Genomic DNA, 23,203 nt, shown 5'->3' on the forward strand with positions numbered 1-23,203 from the left:
ACATGTGCTTACACATTTCTCGTGCTTGCGGGCTTTAATCTTGTTTTTGTTCTGCCTCGATTAGTCTTAGTTTTTAGTACACTCTTATAGTCTTTTAACATATGTAATGTTTACATCTCCTCAACTATATTTTAGGTTAGGGAGGTTGTTTAAAAGTGCAGAAAAACATAGCACTCGATAGAATCTTGCAAGCAAATCTTGATTTCACTATGTTATACTAAGGGAATACATTTTATTCTGTCTATTAATGGGCCACTTGAGCACTCCACGGTAGTTTGTCACTTGTGAACCAAACTCCCAGTGGCATCACCAAAGGCCCACCTATGGTTATCTCCCAGCGGTACATGTCATGAGAACTTTTTAGCACTATGTACCTAAACTCACATTCCTTTGTCAAATGAAACCGACTCAATAACCTGTACCATTCATTATCAGTACTCTTGCGATTCGAGTTTCGTCTGGGATTGAAATTGGGCCTGGTGTCAATCTTAGTTCAAACCTTCAGACGTTTATCTTTGCATAGAAAAGCAGAATTCTGTTCTCATCCAGATTCACTTCAGGTTCCTCTGGTTGGTGGTTTCTTACATTGACTTATGTGCAACCTTATGACATGAGAGAGACCCTCCAATGTCACTCTGTCTCTTAACAGCCTAGGTCCTAGGTCTTGTCAAATCTCCAGAGCCCATGGCATTCGTTTGATTGAGTCTAGTCATGCTGTAATGCAGTCTTCACCTGAGTTGTGGTCCTCCCTCAATGATACTAGCTGGATGGTGTGGTCACGGTAAGAGGTTTTGGCACAACCTCATCATTATTGCAATGTGCGAAACTATCAGCCTTCCTAGATAAGGCAAGAAGAAAATGTTCCTACGATCACATGCCAAACAAACTTCAAACACCCACTCAGAGACTTGGTACCTTCGACATTTTAGACTACAACATCAAACCACCCGGCGCTTCTCATTTCCCAAGGTGAAAACTATGTCCATTGTAATGATAACTGCAATACACAAATACATGCTGGATGGGGAAAAAAAATTACAAGTTTCCTAATCATCTCTATACATGTTACTGTTTCATGAACAGCAGAAGATAAGATTATAACCCAGAATAATATAAGAATCCTAATAATAATAATATTTATTTGTATACCGCCCTGTGGCGAACCCAAATATCTGATATTCTCTCTTTGCCATCCCAGTTTTTACTGCGACAGTTATAATAATCATTTCAGTCCGTTAGCCCTTTACAAGTGTAACAATATTGGGGGCAAAAACATACAGTGCGCCCCGTGTCATACGCGGGCCAGCGCCATACGACTCGGCCTTCAGCACTACGCGCTCAAGCCGTGGGCGTTGCGCCGGGGTGGCTTGCATCATCCCATTCCCATTGAAATGGGCTGTGCGCGGCGATTGTTGTGACCCTGCGGCGTCGCCTGCGCGACCACGCACGTACGTCCCATTGTTTCCACATGGGGCCTCGAGCCATAGGCGGCAATTGCGCCTATCGGCGGAGGGTCCGGAACGCACTGTAAACAAACTAAAACAATTTCAGTTTACAAAACGGGTTAAGGAAGATGAGGGTCAAAACTGTATCAACACCATGACACAACTGAGATACACCGAATTTTAATTTGTGGTTCCAAACTCCTAAAGCCAGGGTGCCACCACAAGAGACAGGCCCTCTCGCTTTATCTTGAATAGGTGCCTACAGAGAGAGTAAAAGGGACCTCTATCTCATGATTCGATTGCAATGTGCATAGCTTGGCTGGGCAGGAGGTGCCATCATTCAGATATCAAGGTTGTACAAGCAATCTCCCGAAGTCAACTGTGTGTGGCATACACCAAAGTATAGGTATGGAGCCAACAATCCAACCAAAAGCACGTGATACCTTTTATGGTGAAAACCCCAGAAGCACATTAACATGGTTGCACAGCTTTCAAAGCTCCACTGGCTTCTCATCAGGCAAACATCATACAAAAGAAAGAAGAGAAAAACTGCTGCTAGATCGTATTTAGTCAGAGCCCTGGCATGATGATCTAGAGTGTATTGTCATCAATTCAGATGTTTATGGAAAGCTCATTCATGCAGGTTGTTGTCCGAAGCGTAATCATGTCTCTCCTTCTACTGCTAATGAATCCTGCTTTTATCAGTTAAAATGGGGAAAAGCAATTCTCAACATCTCCGGCCCCACGTTGAATCTGCATGCCTGGCACAATCTAAAGACGGTGACGGTTTTTTTCGTATGACGCAGGGCACTGCAAACCATGGAGACCGGAAGGACGATATACTACCCCATGATATAAACAGCATATCTAATCTACTTGTGCAAGACTGCATTTGTGCAAGCACATGTATAGACAGTACTCTTCACATGGTATGATCAGGACTAATAATATACTGTACAAACATATCAAGCAAAGCATTACAAAGCTAAAATCAACAATTTTAAACAACTGGAAATACAAAACAAGTAGGTCTCTGCAAATGCCTGGTTTGAATTGAATCTCCATATACATATAGCCTTGGATTAAACATATGCTGAACTAAAAACATACCCCAATAAAGACAAGTTCCTTTTTTGCTTGCAGTGTAAAGTTAGCAGGCACAAACATCTGAAGTTTTAGTTATACTAGCAGTCAATGATTTCATAGATCGCAATCCTTTTTCTGAGACCAGGGTTCAGTTCCCAGCTTGGACATATAAAACCCACTGTATGACCTTAGGCAAGTCACACACTCTCAGCCTCAGGAAAGACAATGGATAGGGGCACCGTAAATCAGAAAAGATATGAAGGCACACAACAACAACAACAACTTTTTAAAAGTTACTCTAATGTTAGGGCTGGTGCAATTTTTCTTTACATGCAGCAAGCAAACCTGGGGTGAGGTGAGGATGCAACATTTGCAAAACTGAGCTGTAAAATGAAACAAATTAACTGATTCAGAATATAGAAGAAAGCAAACAAACAAACAGCACTTATCTGTGTGTGCCAAAGAAGGTACAAATAACAGTGTTAATTCTTTTTCTTTTAAACAATGTATTCTGTATTTGTGAGAGCCAGTGTGGAGTAGTGGCTTGAGTGTTGGACTCCAACTCTGGAGACCATGGCTTGATTCCCTGCTCAGCCCACTGCTCTGATCAAGCATTGCCAAGAAAGCCCCGTGACAGGGCTGCTTTCGGGTGGCCATGAGTTGGAAACAACTTGAAGACACACAACACATACCCACCCTGCATTTAATAATCAAATTCATGCACACATAAAGGGTCACCAGTTTTCAAGTACTATAGGACACGATGGTGTCAGCATGTTCTCAAACAACACAGATGTGTTGGTCAGCCAAGCATTCAGCTGATGGCAAAACAAAAGAGAGTTGAAGTGGCCTCTACAGTGGTCAATCTTGGAAGAAAAGAAAGACAGTGAACCAGGGAAGGAGAGCACTCAAGGCAGCTTAGAAGCACAGAGCCAGAAGGGAACAAAAAGACATTTAACCCAAAAGTTTGCCATATGGCAGGATCAAAGCTTGGAAGTTATTTGTTTCCAGATAACAATTCCCAGAATCTCCAACCAGCATAGCTACTCTCATGCAAGAAACATGCCAGACAAAAAGTAATGTTCAAGCTCTGGTACAAACCTTTACATCCATCCAGCAGATTCCCAGAGATGAACTCACAAAGCCTGAAGACAACATGCCTCCAGAAATCGCAAACCAGAGTGGACAGCTTCAGCTCATCTGGGGGGCATTTTCATGGTCCTTGGGGAAGGTAGGCTGTACACACCCATTTCTCAGAACTCCAAACTCTACCCCAGCATCCCCATTGCAAGCCAGCCAGCCTATCCAGAAAAATGGCTTTTTGTGACCCGTAGAGCCTCCAAGGACCAGGATTTGCCATTTAAAGTTTATTTCTAGGCCTTCTTGTCACATCTGAGCTTTTGAAAAGGCAATTTCAAACCTAAAGCGACACCTGGGAGGAGTGTGTGAAACAGGCAATTATGATCTCTGTTGACTTCAGAGAGACATGACTGGCCATTTGTACATGATGTCGCCCCCCTCCCCGCCCCTCCACCCGACATAGCACAATTGGGGGAGGCAAAGTCGGCACTAGGAGCCCTGAGAGTCTTTATTGGGCCTGTTGCCAGCACTTCACCCACCTTTGTCATAAACAGACGAATTGCATGTGTCTAAGGAAGGATATTCAACAAGAAATGGTCAGTTGCAGAAAAGGTCTGAGATTCCTGTTAACCAGATAAAACTGTTGGAAAATGCTAACCAAGCAAGCATTGTTTTTAACCCCCTTTACCCAGTAAGGGCTTCCTGCATGCCTCTATCCTAGATATACTATCTCTGAAACTTTGACCACTGGCTCAGTCACCCACTGTGGGCAGGTAACTAAGCCAGTAGCGCCATTGGGACCACAAATGTCCCTGTTGTGCACCCCTCGTTTCTGCCATGCAAAGCTTTACTTGCAAGTAAAGCCTTGCGTGGCAGGAAGGGGCAAGGCCCGGTTCTCCCCCATCCCTGCTCCATGTGACTTTACTTGCAAACAATGCCTCATGTGGCAGAGACGGAGAAGGGCTGCCTACCCCCCCCATCCCTGCCGTGTGAGGCTTTCCTTACAAGTAAAGCCTTACGCAACAGGAATGGGGAGGGAGCCAGGCCTTCTTCTTCCCTGCCACACGATGCTTTACTCATGAGTAAAACCATGCAGGACAAGAAGTTGGGAGCATGTCCTTTTGGCTTTGCCCCAAGCCCCACCCCCTGCACCAGGTGACACCCCAGTTTGGAACGCCACTAAACTAAGCAGCTACACCAGGTAACCATGTGTGTTTGCAAGTGCCTAAAACTGCTCTCTCTTTTCTTCTTTCTCAAGATGGTGAGTGCAGGCTATTCTCAGATGCTCCTCTTCTTGAAACTTTCCTGTAGTTAGCCACGGCTTAGGCACTGCATGTATACATGTTTGCTTGTACCCTTAAAATAATTAGTAAAGTTTTTAGTTATGAAAATTACATATTGCTTGTTTGCTTTGCTTCATTAATCAGCACTTCCACTTGTGAACTCTGCTAAAGAAGGCTGAGTCTTAATTAAACCAATCTTCCTCTTTCTCAGAAAAGGGGCTAACACCCTGGGAATCTATTATTAATTCAACAAAAACAATATAAATGGTTCAAACAATTACAAGTTAAACTTAATAAATAATTCAAACAAGTTAAAGCATTTTTAAAAGACTTAAAGAGTTTTTAAACGCCATGCACATGCTTAAAATTTAAATGCTTGGATGGGCTCTGATGAAATGATGTGAGCTTAGAATTAAACTAGGCTCCAAAGGCATTTTAAAAAGCCACATGTTGGTCCAGCATTGAAAAGAATCCAAAGCTGGCAACACTCAGGCCTCCAAGAAGAGAGTGTTCCACACGTTAGGTGCCAAAGCCACAACTGACACACATTATATGACCAAAGTAGAAGTTTAATCCTTCATGATATATACCTCAATGTGTACACTCAAACCAGTTAAAGGGAGAACTGTTCAATGGTGCATGGTGGTGTTCCCTCCTATCCACTGAAAATGCCCTGTCAATACTACTGTTAGTCTGAGATAGGATATTTCCACTGTGAGAAAAGGGTCAGACTCTCCTGCTGCTGGAGGAAGTAGAATGTCATTCATGATCACCTCTAACAGAACCAGGGCAGGGAGGATTTACCATATTTAACTTACTCTGCATGATTTGGAACCACGGCCTCCTGGAAGAACTTTCTCACACTTTGCCGAAAGATGTCATGATCTGAAGAAAAGATCCTCCGAGTTCCAATGTCCATTAACGTTTTAGCAGAGGATGTTTCAAGGCGTGCAGAGTCATTTTCAGTATGAAGATATCTTGAAGAATAAAATCAGATAGTATAGCTTTAGAAAAAATATCACATTATATTGCTTTTGTTGATGGATTTGTTTTTAATTATATCATTCTTCCTGGCATAAATTAGGCAGAATTCAAGATTACAGAAACACAGGGGCCAAACAGACAGGCCAAAATAAAACTGCTTGGGGTCACTTTGGAGGTATGCTGTTTAAATGACACATGCATCTTAAGAAGCCAGAACTGTGTCAAAGCTACGCTGCAGTCCTTAGAACTAGAGTGTGGCTTTGGCATGGCTTCCGACCTCTTAGGATGCATGCATCATTTAAAAAGCATACCTCCAAAGTGCCCCAAGCAGCTTTATTTTGGCCTGTCTGTTCAGGCCCACAATTGCCAATGATAATAACAGCCATGTGTAAAGCTACTCCCACCCCTCAGTAACATTTAGTAGAACATCCTCATCTCTTGCTGCTATTGCACTGAGTATTTTTATAGCCAGCAGCAGTCAATCATGTGAAGTGGAGACTGGGTAGCTCTCAATATAATGACATTAAGGGTATGTCAGTAGTTTTGTACCCATGTACTTTTTCCGTTTGCTGCTTTTCTGTGCTTAAACATTTTCTTCTGTGCTGCTGGCTTAATCTTAGTCTTTCATTCTGCCTCATTAGTCTTAGTTTTAGTAACTCTTAGTCTTTTAAATGTTTAATGTTTAGACTCCTCACATAATTTTAGTTAGGGAGGTTTAAAAGTGCAGAAACATAGAACCATAGAATCATAGAGCAAATCTTGATTTCGCTATTTTATATAAGGGAAACCATTTTACTATGTATTTAATGGGACTTGAGCATCCACAGATTTCGTCCTTGAACCAAACCCCAGTGGATACCAAAGGCCCACTATAGTTATTCCCAGCAGATCAGTATGAAAACTTTAGCACTATTACCTAAACTCAATTCCTTTGCCAAATGAAACGACTAATAACTGTACCATTAATTCGGTACTCTTTGGATTCAAGTTCATTTGGGATTGAAATTGGGCTGGTTCAATCTTAGTTCAAACTTCAGGTGCTTTGATAAGCAGAATTCTGTTCCTCCAGAATCACTTCAGTTTCCTCTTGTTGGTGTTGTTAATTGACTTTGATTTATGGCAACCTTATGAATGAGAGACCTCTAAGTCACACTGTCTTTAACAGCCCTGGTCAGGTCTTGCAAACTCAGAGCTATGGCTTCATTGATTGAGTCTATCCATCTGTAATGCAGTTTTCACCTGATGTTGGGTCTCCCTCAATGATACTAGCTGGACTGGTGTGTCCAGGAAGAAGTTTGGCACAACCCAGCTATTTGCAATGAACTAACAGCCTTCCTAGATAAGGCAAGAAGAAAATGTTCCACGGTCACTGCAAACAACTTCAGACAGGCCACTCAGAGACTTGGTCCTTTGACCTTTAGACTACACATCAACCACCCGGCTTCTCATTTCCCCAGGTGAACTATGTCATTTATGATAACTGCAATACACAATAATGCTGGATGGGAAAAAAATATTACAAGTTCTAATCACCTATAATCTTTATGTTTCATGGAACAAAGAAGAAATTATAACCAGAATACTAAATATTTGAGTATTCTCTCTTTGCCCTTCCCAGTCTTTACTGCACAATCATTTAGTCCTTTAGCCCTTAAAAGTTAACAAATTTGGGGGCAAAAACATACAAACTAAAAATTCAATTTAAAAACTGGTTAAGGAAGAGAGGTCAAACTGCATCAACCAATGCACAACTGAATACACATTTTAATTAATTTGGTTCATTACCTAGTTAAATTAAAAGATTTTTAGCCAATGTTGAATATACAGCGGTTGGCTGGTTTTGGTTCCAGGACCCATCATGGATACCAAAATCCATGAATGCTCAAGTCCCATTAAATACAATGGCATAGAAAATTGTGTCCCTTATATAAAATTGCAACATCAAGGGTTGCTTTTTGGAATTTATATATATTTAAAATATTTTCAAGGCGTGGTTGCCTAGAATCATAGAATCATAGAGTTGGAAGAGACCACAGGGGCCATCCAGTCCAACCCCCCGCCATGCATGAAATCACAATCAAAGCATCCCCGACAGATGGCCATCCAGCCTCTGCTTGAAGACCTCCAAGGAAGGAGACTCCACTACACTCCGAGGGAGTTTGTTCCACTGTCGAACAGCCCTTACTGTCAGGAAGTTCCTCCTAATATTGAGGTGGAATCTCTTTTCCTGCAGTTTGCATCCATTGCTTCGGGTCCTAGTCTCTGGAGCAGCAGAAAACAAGCTTGCTCCCTCCTCAATATGACATCCCTTCAAATATTTGAACAGGGCTATCATATCACGTCTTAACCTTCTTTTCTCCAGGCTAAACATCCCCAGCTCCCTAAGTCGTTCCTCATAGGGCATGGTTTCCAGACCCTGAATCTGAGGATAAAAAACTCTGAGGATATGGAGGGCTGACTGTAATACAAGCACACCCATCATAGGAGAAAACTCCTAAAATAGGGTGCCACCACAAGAGAAGGCCCTCTCTTATTTTAACAGGTGCCACAGATAAAAGGACCTCATCTCATGATCTGATTGCAAGTGCAGGCTTGGCTGGGAGGAGGTGCTCCTTCAGGTACTAGGTTGTAAGCATCTCCAAGAAGTAGCTGTGTTGGCCATACAGCAAAGTATAGTATCAGCCAAAATCCACAAGACAGTGATACCTTTATGGTGAAAACCCAAATGCACATTATACATGTTGAAAGCTTTCAAAGCTCCATTGGCTTCTTCATCAGGCAAAAGTGTTAAAATCATACAAAAGAAAGAAATTGACGATGTTAGTCATAGCCCTGCATATGATCTCGATGTTGTAGTTGTTGTCCTCAGTTCAGATGTTATGGAAGGCTATTCATGCAGGTTGTAATGAGTCAGTCCCTCCTGCTAATGAATCAGCTTTTATTAGTGAAATGGGGGAAAGCAATTCTCCACTCCTCTCCAACTGAATCTTGCATGCCCTCACAATCTAAGAGGTGAGGTTTTTTCTAGAGCAGACTGCAAACCTTGGAAAGGAAGAGCTATATTACCCCATGATATAAACAGATATCTATCTACTTGTGCAAGACTGCATTTTAAGTCATACCAGTCATGTCTTGCAACACAATGATTTTGTTTCACTATATCTGTAATGAAAAAGCCACATAATGAATATTACTATCAGCTTGATCCTCAAGCCAGCTAAACTAGACTACCTGGATTTGATGTGGCATCACCCTATTGACTAATAGAACTTGACACAGTAATTCAGCTCATCAGCTAAAATTTATTAATTAATTCATGTTGGGGTTTGCATCCCACTTGATTTATAGGAGTTACAGGGTTATGATAGGAAAATTTAACCCAACACTAAATAGCAAAAGAAGTAACAGATAGCAGAAAAATAAATGGTATGAGAGGCTTGCCTATCTTCTCACTAGCTAATGCACTATCTTAAACTAATGATTTTTCTGAAACATCCTAGCCTTATCTTTCCCCCGCTTTTGGATATTACTTCTTTCAAAACTGCTCCAAAAAAGCTGCCTCAGGTAAAATATTCCGGGTGTCATGAAAAGGATGCAAATTGTTATTTATTTAACTTGTCACTATTACTGTATTTTAGATGCTAGAAATAAGGCCTAGTATTTGAGGGACTATAGGAAACCAGCATGGTTTAGTGGTTTGAACATTGGACAACGAATCTGGAGAGCAGGATTCCCCGCCGAAGCCTAAAAACCCACTGGCTGACATTGGGCAAGTTACACTCTCTCAGTCTCAGAGGAGACCTGCCAAGAAACCGTTTGAAGAAAACTGCCAAGAAAACTCTATGATGGGTTCGCCTTAGAGTCAACATAAGCAAAAAATTACTTGGAGGAATACAACAACAACCACATATGCCAAAATATCTTGGATGGATTTGGGTACCATTCACTTTGACTTAGGTTCAGGGTGGCTCCATTTGCCACTTTGCTTCAGACAGCAAAATGTCTTTGGCCAGCCTCTAGTTTCTTCCTACCCAGAATTTCTTCTCTGCCCCAAACTCATTCCCATCCATCTAGCTTGAGAGCCAACAAAGCCAGAGTGATCTAGTGGTTTGAGTATTGAACTAGGACTTAGGAAGACCAGGCACTCATTTGCACTACAGAATGATAATGTTATTATTCCACTTTAATAGCCATGGCTGCATCCTGTGAAGTACTGTTGGGATTTGTAGTTTCATCAGAAGCACCAGAGAAAAATTCTGGCTGGAGATTGCAAGTGCCCCTCAACTACCACTCCCAAGACCCCATAGGATGGTGCCATGGGAGTTAAACTGGAATAATAGGGAGTCTTGGCGGCACAGTGGTTAAATACTGGTAATGCAGCCACTCACCCATAGTCACAAGATTGTGAGTTCAATTCCAGCCAGGAGCTCCAGGTCTGACTCAGCCTGGCATCCTTTTGAGGTCGCTAAAATGAGTACCCAGTTTGTTGGGGGCAATTAGCTTATACATTGTAAACTGCTTGAGAGACTGCTTACGTCAGTATGAAGCGATATAGAAATGTAGCTGCTATTGGTAATAGCACAATATTCTGATTTGTGGGTCCAGGATTCAAAATTCCTGCTCAGCCATTGAAATCCGCTTGGGCTGTATCTGCACTGCAGAAATAATCCAGTTTGATATTGTATTAACCACCATGGCTAACCATGGAATTCTGAGAACTGTAGTTTGTTTTCTCACTGGAGCTCACTGACAGAGAAAGCTAAATATCTCACAAAACTACAAATCCCAGAATTCTATAGCATTGAGCCAGGGTAGTTAAAGTGGAGTTAAGATGGATTATTTCTGCAATGCGGATGCAGCCTTGGTGACTTTGAACAAGTCATGATCTCTCTCAGCCACTGAGGAAGGCAATGGCCAGCAGTGTCTGAATAAAATCCTGCCAAGAACATCCTATCACAGGGTCTCTCAGGGTGACCAGGGGTGCTCCTTTTCCTGGACATGTCCTACATTGAGCCTTTGTCCAATAGGAATTCCAAAATGCCCTCCATTTTGTGCATAACTAAGGAGCATGAATTTATATGCATATTTGTGTTTTTAGCTTTTATTTTGCAATGTCTTGTATTTTTCTTGAATGTCCTACATTTTGTGATGCCTTGCCGTCCTTTGTGGTTATGACACCTGGTCACTCTAAGGTCACCATAAGACAACATAACCACCAAGCTATGAACACATCATCTGCTGTTGAATACATGCACATGACATGGGGCACAACTTTGTTGTTATGTGGCTACAAGTCAACACTTTCCTTGTGTAAAAGACATCATAACTGGGCTGTAAACTGGGGACTCCTCTCCCCAAAACTATAAATAAAACCTGAAGATCAGAATAGAAGACTGCTGGTTAACATGTTCCTGCAATGTTGTCATTAAAGAAGGCAAAGCAGTGCTCCATTTCAGGTCTGATACATCGCCACCACCCTAATTTATAAAACGCCACATTGCAATAATCTAGGCCAGAGTTCAGAGGTAGCCTGTTCAGTATGGTGTAGTGCTTTGAGTAGTCCAACGACTATGACTCCGGAAACCAGGGTTTGAATCCTGCCTCAGCCATGTAAACCACCTGGGTGACCTTGGACAAGTCACACTCTCTCAGCCCCAGGGGAAGCCAATGTCAAACTCCCTCCAAAGGAGCTTGTCAACCCATGATAGATTCGCCTCTAGGTTGCCTCAAGTCAGAAACCACTTGAAGGCATGGAAAAACAAGAAGGACTGACAAGAGTTTACCATTAAGAAATAGGAGTTACAGGTACCGTATTTTCCCACAATAGTTTCTCCCAATTCTAGCATTGGGATCACTTTGTGCTCAGTGACAATCACACAGCAATCACTCTACATTTGCACCAGTTTGTGCCTTCCTAACCAGAACTGCCATGTTGTTGTTTCTTAAATGTCTGGTTGTGAGGCAGGTAGGAATTAAACTGGTGAAGTTCTTACTGTCCCTGCATTTTCCAGTTCCAGTAATACGTACTGCAGAGAGCCAGCATGTTGCTGTAGTTTGAATGATGGACTACACCTCTGGAGACCTGGGTTCAATTCCCCCTTCTATTGGGAGACCTTGGGCGAACTACACACTCTCAGCCCCAGAAAGCCCTGTGATAGGTTCACCATAAGGTGATAGGATCATCATAAGGTGGAAACCAGGTGTCATAAGCTCCAAGGGGGACAAGGCATTCAAGAAAAAATGGGGCATTCCCAAATAAAAGCTAAAAACACTTATGAAAGTAAACCCATGCTCCTTAGTCATGCTCAGAATGGAGGGCATTTCTGGACAGGAGGTTATAAATGGAGGACATGTCCTGGAAAAGGAGGAGGACCTCTGGTCACCCTGAGAAGGACCAGGTGTCCTAAGCTCCAATGCAAACATCAGACATTCAAGAAAATTGGGGGCATGACCAAAATAAAAGCTAAGAACCCTCATATGAATCATGCTCAGTATGGAGGACATTTCAGAATTCCTCCTGGACAGGAAGTTGGAATGGAGGACAGGTCCTGGAAAAGGAGGAGGAGGTACCTGGTCACCCAGGGAGCAGGGAGACCATGTGTTCTAAGCTCCAAGGAGGACCAGGCACTGCAAAATGTAGGGCATTCAAGAAAAATTGAGGACATGGCCAAATAAAAGCTACATAAACCACTCATATGAATCCATGCTTTTTAGTCCTGTTCAAAATGGAGGACATTTGGGAATCTCTCCTGGATAGGAGGAGGTTGGAAATGGAGGACAGGTCCTAGAAAAGGAGGATGTAGTGCCTGCCTCCCCCCCAAAGGACTGCTTGCAAGAATTATCTGGTCACCCCGGATGGAGGACAGGTCCTGGAAAAGGAGGACGTAGTGCCTGGCCCCCCCTGAAGGACTGCTTGCAAGAGGTGCCTGGCCCCCCTGGATGGAGGACAGCTCCTGGAAAAGGAGGATAGAGTGCCTGGTCCCCCTAAAGGACTCCTTGCAGAGGCACAAAATGTGCTGGCCCCTCCAAACCCCTGCTTCCCCACAGCCACCACAACCACAACCACATGCCTTCCTCACCTCCTGCTCCTCCTCCCTGCAAGGTAGGCCAGCCACCTGGGGGCTCTGGAGGCCTCCAGCAGCAGCCTGGAGGTGGCCATGTTACCTCTCCCTTCTTCTTCCTCCTAAGGGCTTCCTGGCTGGGAGGCCACAGCCAGAGCCAGTCCTCCCTCTGCTGGCCAAAGGCAGCCCAGCCTCCCTGGCTCAAGCTCAGAATTGCAAAAGCATGGAGGTTTCTTGGGGAGCCCATTGTGCTCTGCCTACAAAGAGGCCTGTGACCTCACTGGAATGGAGACACAGTGGATTGCAAAAGAGGGGTCCCTGCTGAGATGCAAATGGACTTTAAGTTTCCCTTGAAATACTGTATTGCTGCATGGCCAGAAGGAGGAGGAGGAGGCTGCCTGCACTAAATATACCCTCCCCAGCATAGCATCTTTACTAAGCACTGAAACAACATAATGCAGGCATCTAACTGACATCTCCAATTTTGTTTTCTCCTGTTTGGATTGTAACATTGTTATGAATAATTTAAAACCAGAATTTTAACCAGACTTAGCAGGGAGACCCGAAGCCGATTGGAAAGGAAAACATACGTTTGTGAAGTCGAAGGCTTTCATGGCTGGCATCCATAGGGGTTTGTGTGTTTGTATGTGTGGGTTTTTCAGGCTGTGTGGCCATGTTCTAGAAGAGTTTATTCTTGATGTTTCATCAGCATCTGTGGCTGACATCTTCAGAGAATGCTGGCATGGAAGAGAGTAAGTATGTGTGACTTTCGGTAAGGAGTGATTTCCAAATTAATTTGTGTATTGTTCTGCCCTGCCATCAACTGTTATTGAAGCCCTGGCATCAACAACAGAACAATACACAAATTAAGATGGAAATAATTCCTCCTTACCAGGGTCACACAGTATATCCAAGTCTCTACCATGCCAGCATTCTCTGAAGATGCCAACCACAGATGATGGCAAAACGTCAGGAATAAACTCTTCTAGAATGTGGAAGAGTTAAAAACCCACAAAAAACTATAAAACATAGTTTATTTTGCTGCAGTGTTCCCAGGGGAAATACACATCCAAATTACTGGGACTCCGGTTCTAAAGTAAACCAAGCTTTTATAGTACTTTGAACAAAGAAAACTACAAATTACATTTCATTGGTTACTTTTGAATTAAACATTTGCACCTCTGTATATTTATTGGATACTCTAATATTACACCTATCCTCATCTCCATCGCTTGTGGGGTACCCATCAACCAAACTACTATACATATGTTTTTGTTTCACTGTCTCCAACTGTCCTATATTACATCCTTTTCTTTTGGATAACAGCTGAAAGCAGGAATCAATTCAGGGCCATTGCATTCCAAAGCCAAGGATTTGACCTGACCTGAAACAGCAACTTTGCTCTCAACACATTTCAGCACTATAATCTTCAACTCTTGAACAAGTGAAATTCCAATTCAGATCTACCCTCTGCAACATGATGAAGAAACCTATCCTATGGAGCCTCAAAAGCTTGCAACAAGTATAATGTGCATTTCTGTTGGGCAATAAAAGTGTCACTGTTTAGTGGATTTTTGTTTGGATTGGTTAAATGGCCAACACAGCCACCCCCTGCATGTTTTCTCAGGGGGAAGCGTTTGGGCAGGGTTTCATTTATTCACATAATACATGACACATTGAGAGTCACACTTTCTCAGCCTCTTAGGGGAAGGCAAGGGCAAAGCCCCTCTGGAGAATCCAAAGACTATAGCCACATTTTAGTCTGTGGAATCAGTCTGTAAAGAGATCTTGTAGCACCTTTGGGACTAAGGTCGAAAACACACTGCAGAAATAAACCAGTTTGTTGTAAAACAAAAACAACTAATTTTTATACACACACACACACACACACACCAGTTTTTGACCACTTTAACTGTCCTGGTTCAATGCTAGGGAGTTCTGGGGACTGTAATGTTTGTGAGATATGGAGCCTTCTCTGTCAAAAGAGGTCTGGGGCCACAGTAAGCTACAATTCCCAGGATTCCCTAATACTGAGCCAAAGCAGTTAAAGTAGTCTCAAACTGGATTGTTTATTCTGCAGTGTGTTTTGGACCACAGTGATTCTGCCAAAAAGAAAGGAGCTGGCAGCATGGGCTTTCCTAGACTTTGGTCAAATTCCTGAGATGTTTTTTGTATTATTATTGCCATTCAAATTCAAAATCCTTTGAATTTCCATTTCCCACTTCCATACACAAAGGATTTTGAATTTATTTATTTATTTATTTATATCCCGTTCTTTTCCCAGGACTGGGACCCATGTTTTACATCCAGGAGCATTTCCAAATGCTCATCCAACTGTGGCCTAAACAGTATGGATGATGCTCCATGACTTCCATTGTGATGCGCTTATTGTTCTATGACAGTTAAGGCCAAGGTACCCAGGATGGGGCAGGTAATGGCTGGTTATTTCAAGTCTTTGAGGTTTATCACACGGGGCTTTTTGCAGCTCAGATCTGGGGTGACTCCTGGTTCAGCTATGCGAATTCACATCATAATGTGAATGTTTTATCACACCTGGTTGCCCTTCCGTTGTCCTTCCGAATCGAGAGGGAATCAAATCCAAGGCAAGTCACGTGATGCGGATTCATGCAAAGTGGAGTGAGTGCAAACTGTATTACCACACTGGTGTATACCATGCAGATTCAACTATTCGAATTGGGACCCTTGCACATGCTCAATGGGGGTCTGAATGCTGTCCTCCTTCTCTGCCCCCCTCCTTGGCGGTCATCCTTCATTGGGCTGAAGGAGCAGTCAGGGGATGATAGGATAGGTCGCAGGGGTTCACTGGGGCCAGGATTGGATTGAAGGAGCAGTCGAGGGTGATGGGATAGGTCGCAGGGATCACTGGAGCCAGGATCGGGCTCAAAGAGCAGGCAAGGGATGATGGGATAGGTCGCAGGGGTCACAGGAGCCAGGATCGGGCTCAAAGAGCAGGCAAGGGATGATGGAATAGGTCACAGGGGGGGTCACTGGAGCCAGGATCGGACTGAAGGTGCAGGCAGGGGATGATGGAATAGGTCACAGGGGGGTCACTGGAGCCAGGATCAGGCTCAAGAAGCAGGCAGGGGATGATGGGATAGGTCGAAGGGGGTCACTGGGGCCAGGATTGGACTAAGGGAGCAGACAGAGGATGATGGGATAGGTCCCAGGGGGTCACTGGGGTCAGGATCGGACAGAAGGAGCAGGCAGGGGATGATGGGGTAGGTCGCAGGGTGACAGAGGATGAGATGGGGATGCAGGAGCAGTCAGGGGATGATGGGATAGGTCGCAGGGTGACAGAGGGGATGAGATGGGGATGCAGGAGCAGTCAGGGGATGATGGGATGGGTGGCAGAGTGGCAAAGAGGACGAGATGGCATGAAGGAAGAAGAGGGGGATGAAGGAGCAGGACGCAGGGGGCCAAGGTGGGGCTACATTGGAGTGATCTTCCACACCAGACCAGTTTGACGTGACATGGAAGTGAGCTTGAAAGCCAATAATGTGAAGTCACCTTTTCCCCGATTTCACCAAAATGAGGGGTCACTTTGGAATCACTGCGGAAGCGCCACGGAAGGAGCGCCCATAGAAAAGAATCGTGTCTGATAACACATTCACGTTACGACATGAATCCACATCGTTGGACCCACAGTCACCCCAGATCTGAGCTGAAAAATCTCCAAAAAGCTCAGTGTGATAAACACCTTCATTACTTTGGCCTTCCTTCTGGGAAGGGAAGCACGTTTTGTGGTATTTTTGGCCTCAGGCACCAACCTGTCTTCAGGGAACCATCCAAGAAAATCAAGAAGTTACCAGCCATGGACAGTCTGACCCCTAAATGTCTCACTGCTTCCCAACTGCATCTCTAGACGATTGAGCAGGTTTGCCTGTAAAGAATGGATAAATGGATAAAACGCATTTCCACATTTCCTCCAAACTCTCTTCCTTCTTACTTACTGCCATGGTGACACATGACTCCTTTCTTTTGGACTCACGTCTTCCAAACCAGCTACAAAGTCTGGTTTGCTTGCTGGTCTGCATAACTTAAGAGATGACTCCAGTCAAGTGAAGCTGCATGAAACTCTCCTTATGGCCAGAAGATATGAATAGCTGAAGCTGTGCACCTTGAGATGATCCAGTTGGGGTGGCTTCATCACCAGGGAAGGAACTTTGCTTTCAGAAATGTGAGTATTTCTTTTTTATTATTATTTATTAAACAGTACAATTCACCATCATAGGACCCATTGTTTTCTCTTTTTCTTTCTTTCTCCATGTCCCTGGAAGATAGAGACATACTCCATATGACTGCTCTGTCTTTCTAATTTTACCCACTTTGTATTTTGATTATATTCTACCTTTATCATTCTTAACAATTGAATCACCTCAAAGTATAGTTTGAGTGATGGAACATCCCATCCCCCCTCATTTTGATGCTCGTATAATAATGCCTTAGATAATCTGACTTTTTTATTCCCAGATTTCCATTTTAATATTGATCTATCCCATTTCTTCAAAACTTTACTAGGAATTATTTCCGGGATAGTTTGGTAGTTTCCTCCGGGAAAAACCTCTTGCAAACTAGAAAGACGAGACTGGCGGTGACTTCCTGGAGGTCCTTCTTTGTCACCGCTCCAAAAACTTTCAATGACCTGCCGGAAGAGATTCGCCAATTATCATCACCCAAGGTTTTAAAAAAGGCAACAAAAACCTTTGTCTTCCGGCAGGCCTTCCCCAATTGATAATGTCCAGAACCACTTGAATCCCCCTCTTTTTATTATTTTTAATATTTATGGTTTGTTTTTTAATTTTGATGTATTGTTATTTACTTTTTAACCATGATTTACTGTTTAATTTTATAGTATGGAGGGAGGGTTGGGCCGGGGTCCTGTGGGGTTTCTTGTTTTTATTGTTGTTACCCGCCTCAATCCTCAAAGTGGAAGAGGCGGGATATAATTAAATATTTATTATTATTATTATTATTATTATTATTACTATAAAAACATTGGAAATATCATCATTTTAAACATCCTGATTTCTGTTTGCATTTTCCAATTTTTATTAGCTCATTTGGAGATTTTATTATTATTTTTTCCATAATTGATTATAATTACCCTGTACAATATTATCTAACTTAACTGATAAACTTACACCTAAATATCTCATATTTTTATCACCAATTTCAATCCTGATACAGTTTTAATTTCTTTTTGTTCCCGCCCATCAGTGTTTATAAAAATTATATCCGATTTGTTACATTTATGCCCAGAAATGTTTTCAGACTTCTGAAATATTTCCAATAATTTGATCACAGCTTGACATGGTTTATGTGTCATTATCAGAGCATCATCTGCAGATAAAATAAATAAGAAATAATCATAAATAATAAAAGTTTTACTTTTATTATATCCCGCTTTTTGTTAAAAACAATCAAAGCAGCTTACAAAAGTTATAATACAACCATATATACAAATGTCCCCCTTAAAAGACAATTAAACAATATAGAATTTAAAATTACATAACAATTAAAACCAATAAAAGTGGAAGAGTCATAATATATAAGGGGGGCAATCACCACATGGCCAAGTAGTTTATTCTGGAAAGGCCTGCTGGAAGAGATCCATCTTGACAGCTTTCTTGAAGCTGTCTAAGTTGGTGATTTGATGGATCTCGTCTGGCAGGCCATTCCACAGGCAGGGAGCAGTTGCAGAAAAGGCCCTCTGGGAAGTTGCAGTCAGTCTAGTTTTTATAGGTTGCAATAAATTCTTCCCAGAGGACCTGAGAGTACAGGGCAGATTATATGGAAGTAGGCGATCCCTTAAATAGGTTGGGCCCAAGCCATGTAGGGCTTTAAAGGTAATAATCAACATCTTGTACTGTGCTTGAAAACTAACAGGCAGCCAGTGGAGTGACTTTAATATTGGTGTTATATGGTCACTCCTAGATGTACCAGTAATCAACCTGGCCACCATATTCTGTACCAATTGAAGTTTTCGGACTAGGCACAAGGGTAGCCCCATGTAGAGTGCATTGCAAAAGTCAAGTCTTGAGGTTACCAGTGCATGTACTACAATTTTGAGGTCATCCAATTCCAGGAAAGGGCGCAGCTGGCATATCAGCCAAAGCTGATAGCAGGCGCTGTTGACTGTCACATTCACCTGATTTCTCATCTGAAGTGACGGATCAAGAAACACCCCCAGACTGCGAACACAGTCCTTTGAGGACAGCGTCAACCCCTCAAGGACTGGAGGTTGCAGCCCAGTACCTGGTTTAGGAACCCCTACTGTAAGTACCTCCATTTTGTCTGGATTCAGCTTGAGTTCGTTTTCCCTCATCCAGTCCATTACTGCCTCAAGACACTGACTGAGGGGAGAAATGCCATCTGTCATCATCGCTGATGCCCTAGACATGGAGAAATATATTTGGGTGTCAGCAGCGTACTGATAACATCCCGCCCCATGTCTACAGATGATTTCTCCCAGCGGCTTCATATAAATGTTAAATAGCATTGGGGACAGGATGGCACCCCGAGGGATGCCACAATTAAGTTCCGTTTTTGAAGAGCAACTGTCTCTGAGTATCACCCTCAGGAACCTGCCTGAGAGGAAGGAACGGAACCACTGCAACACAGTGCCTCCGATTCCTAACTCTCTCAGGCATTCCAAGAGGCTGTTGTGATCTATTGTGTCAAATGCCACTGAGAGGTCTAGGAGCACCAACAGGGTCACGCTCCCTCTGTCGATGCCTAGATGAAGGTCATCAGTTAAGGCGACCATGGCAGTCTCCACCCCATATCCTGTCCTGAAGCCAGTTTGAAACGGATCTAGATCAGTGATGGTGAACCTATGGCACGCGTGCCAGAGGTGGCATTCAGAGCCCTCTCTTTGGGCACATGTGCCATTGCTCCAGTACAGAGTGTGCCAGAGTTTGTTACTAGAAAGCCAGAGGGACATGGCACTTTGCAATAAATAAGTGGGTTTTGGGTTTCAGTTTAGGCACTTGGCCTCTAAAAGGTTCACCTTCACTGATCTAGATAATCAGCTTCATCCAAGACAACTTGGAGCTGAAGAGCAACAGCCCTCTCAATCACCATGCTCAAAAATGGCAGATGGGATACAGGCCTATAGTTTTTTATGTCCTGGGGTCCAGGGAAGGCTTTTTCAGAAGCAGTCTAACGACTGCTTCTTTTAAAGCAGATGGTACATGACCTTCTCTAAGGGATGCATTGATGACACATCTAAGAAGTGCCATCAAGGCATCACCCCCCTGGATGGCCAGCCTTGATGGGCAGAGATCAAGAGGGCATGTTGTCTTCCTCACCTTTCCAAGGATCTTGTCCACGTCATCAGTATTCACTAGCTCAAACTGATGCAGTCTAATCTCATAAACATGTTGACTGGACACCGCATCAGTTGACTTTGCCTTAACATTGGCGTCCAAGTGGGCTCTTATCTGAGAGATTTTACCTGCAAAGTAGTTGTTAAATGCGTCACAGCAGGCTGTTGTTGGATTAAGAAAAGGGTTCTGGATAGATTGAAACACCGTCAGTTCCCTCACCACCCTAAACAGCTCTGCCGGACGAGACTTTGCAGATGCAATGCGGGCAGATGAGGAAGATCTCCCCGTTGCCTTTATTGCCTCTTTATAAGAAAAAAGAAATTTCTTATGACAAGTTCTGTCAAATGGGAGTCCAGTTGAGCGCCAATTGCGCTCTAGTCATTGTCCCACCCACTTCATATTTTTCAGCTCTCTGGTATACCAGGGCTTTCGGTTCGGAGCAGGTAGGACAGGACACTTGGGAGTGATTGTGTCGATAGCCCTAGTAAGATTGGTGTTTCATGTATTCACCAAGGCTTCGACAGAATCACCGGCATTATCAACCAACAGACCCTCTATGGCTTTCTGGAATCCAATTGGTTCTATTAGCCTTCAAGGATGGACCATTCTAATAGGCCCTCTACCCCCAGTGGGACAGACAGTGGCCCTTAGTTCCACCCTGACCAGGAAATGATCCATCCATGACAATGCGGAGGTATTAACTACCTCCGCCCACGGATATTCCTGCAAATAAATTCAAGTTTATTTCTTCTTTACTTATTTTATATCCTTTTATCTCTTCTGCTTCCCTGATCATAATTGCAAATGATTCCATTGCTAATATAAATAATAAAGAGGAAAGTGAGCAATCCTGCCTTACTCCACTTTTAATTCTAAATTCTCTTGATTTCTCTCCATTTACCGTAAATGTAAGTATTTCTTAATCCCAAAAGCAATGGCTGTCCAGCTGGACTCAGTCCTCTGGGTGAGTATTTGTCCTGGACTGCAGCCAGCACACACACAAACCAACGCTGATAATGATGGCTTCAGCAAGGAAGGAGCTGAGAGACAGTCTAAAGACCTTTCTGTTAGTCCTAGAGAAGCCAGTCACAAACAAAGCCAAGGTCAGGATACCAGAGTTCATGGAAGTCAGTTCGGTCCAAGGTCAGGGCAGCCAGAAGGTAGCAAAAGTCCAGTTGGTTCCAAAGTCGAGGGTCCAAGACAAACAAGGGTTCAAGGAAACAAGAAGCCAGTGCTGACAGCAATCACCAAGAAGGATTCTGCAATAATTGCTGGCAAAGGGTCGGCGTTCCTCAGCTGCTTAAATGCAAGATGCCCTTCCTTATGCCAGCTGTGGCTTATCAGCAGCTTGCCTCTCTGCAAGCCTCCTGGATCAACGCACGCAAGAACTCTCAGCTCTTCACTGCCTAAAGGAAGGAACCTCCAGGCTTGGTTCTTCCCCAGAGTCACCACTAGGCTGCTGAGCCTCAGGAGGGATCCTTACAGAGCTAGGACCTGGCTGAACTCCAACCCCTGGGAACTGGGAGATCAGGGCTGGGGTCTGGCAGGGCAGGATTAGGACCTGGTATAGCCTCCCTTTCCTCTTGCACTTGAGGAGCCACGGCCTATTCCTCGTTCTCCTCGTCCTGCTCTTGGCTGGCCATGACAATATTCTAATTTCACATCTGCTCCCAGACCTGATCCTCTAATTTTTCTGACACTGACAACTGTGTATTGATGGGGCGTTACAGACCGCCCTTTTGGGGCGGCCTGTAACTGGCCCTTTCCCTGCTGGATCGGGGCCTCAGCTGCCACAGCGGCAGCCTCTGAGGCCCCGATCTGCTACTTTCTAGGCTGCTTCCCCGTGGCCTGGAAAGGGGTGTCCTTGGGGCTTCATGCCCCAAGTACACCCGATGGTGGCAGGGACCAAGAGAAAGGGGCTGCTCGGCCCCTTTCTCATTTTGCGTTGCTGGTGTAGCTGTGTAGAGGCTGCGCCAGCAACGCAAATCATGGAAGGAGCTCTGAAAGGGAGCTCCTTCTGGGGCCACTGAAAGAGTGCCCCAGGCGCCCTCACGCGGCCCCAGTGCATCACTTCCGCACCGCCCTGTTTGGAGGCAGCACGGTCGTGACATAGCAATGGCAGCCCCCATGTGGAACGGGCACCACCATTTTGTATGGACCCAGTCCGTACTAGGGTTAGGGGCATCAGGAAATGAAGCCCCTTTCTAACCCTAGCACGTCCTGAGGACGTAGTATAGGCGCGTGTGTAATGCGCCGATGCTTCTTTTCCTCCATCTTGCAGACTTGGGGGACAACAGAAAGACTAAAGTATACAAGAAGGACTTAGTATATATAAAATTGGCAATATCTGAGCACAGCATCCCATCACTGACTACAAGGTGAAGCAAACATTTTGATTCTAAAATTTCTGGAAGCCATTTGCAACTTCATTCCTCTGTTTTTGGGCACTATAAACATTGAATAATAAATTGTTTCCATTGCGGTATATCAGGCTTCTGCAGGTGAATGAGGAGACATCATAGAGAAAGCCCATGAATTCATGGAGACATCTCAACAGAGGTCAACTTCAAAGAAAGTATCAGAATGTACAAGAATGAAATGTCAGAATGCAGAACACTGAAGAATGACGGACAATGTCTCCACAGAAGTTGACTTCAAGGAAACTGTCACAAGTTAAGTGTTGTGCAGAACATTCAGGAATGGCTGACGACATATTAGCAAAAGTGATCTTCAAAGAAACCATCACAAGGACTGAAGCCCCAGAATACAATAAAGATGGAAATATCTGAGTGCAGCATCCCATCACTCACTATGAGGTGAAGCAAAAGTTTCAATTCTAAAATTTCTGGAAGCAGTTTGCAACCTTGCCCTTTTCTTTCCTTTTCCCTTGTAGTGACTTCTGCTTGAAAGACAGA

General features: G+C 43.7%; 1 protein-coding gene across 2 annotated transcripts in view; it reads right to left on the bottom strand.

Annotated features, from left to right (window-relative positions):
* The window catches only part of ACADL (acyl-CoA dehydrogenase long chain), a 41,635-nt gene extending 28,551 nt beyond the window's left edge, over window positions 1-13,084 (bottom strand). The window contains exons 1-2 of one of the 2 annotated variants that reach the window (XM_042445199.1): window positions 12,958-13,084; window positions 5,713-5,871 (exon numbers count right to left, since the gene is read on the bottom strand). In XM_042445199.1, coding sequence (XP_042301133.1) covers window positions 5,713-5,871; window positions 12,958-13,037 — 239 coding nt within the window. In that variant the 5' untranslated portion in view covers window positions 13,038-13,084. The remainder of the gene's footprint in view (window positions 1-5,712; window positions 5,872-12,957) is intronic. The other variant, XM_042445198.1, reaches the window with a different exon arrangement.
* Window positions 13,085-23,203: the final 10,119 nt, after the last annotated feature.

The sequence above is a fragment of the Sceloporus undulatus genome, chromosome 1 (assembly GCF_019175285.1).
Source record: "Sceloporus undulatus isolate JIND9_A2432 ecotype Alabama chromosome 1, SceUnd_v1.1, whole genome shotgun sequence".
NCBI lineage: Eukaryota > Metazoa > Chordata > Lepidosauria > Squamata > Phrynosomatidae > Sceloporus > Sceloporus undulatus.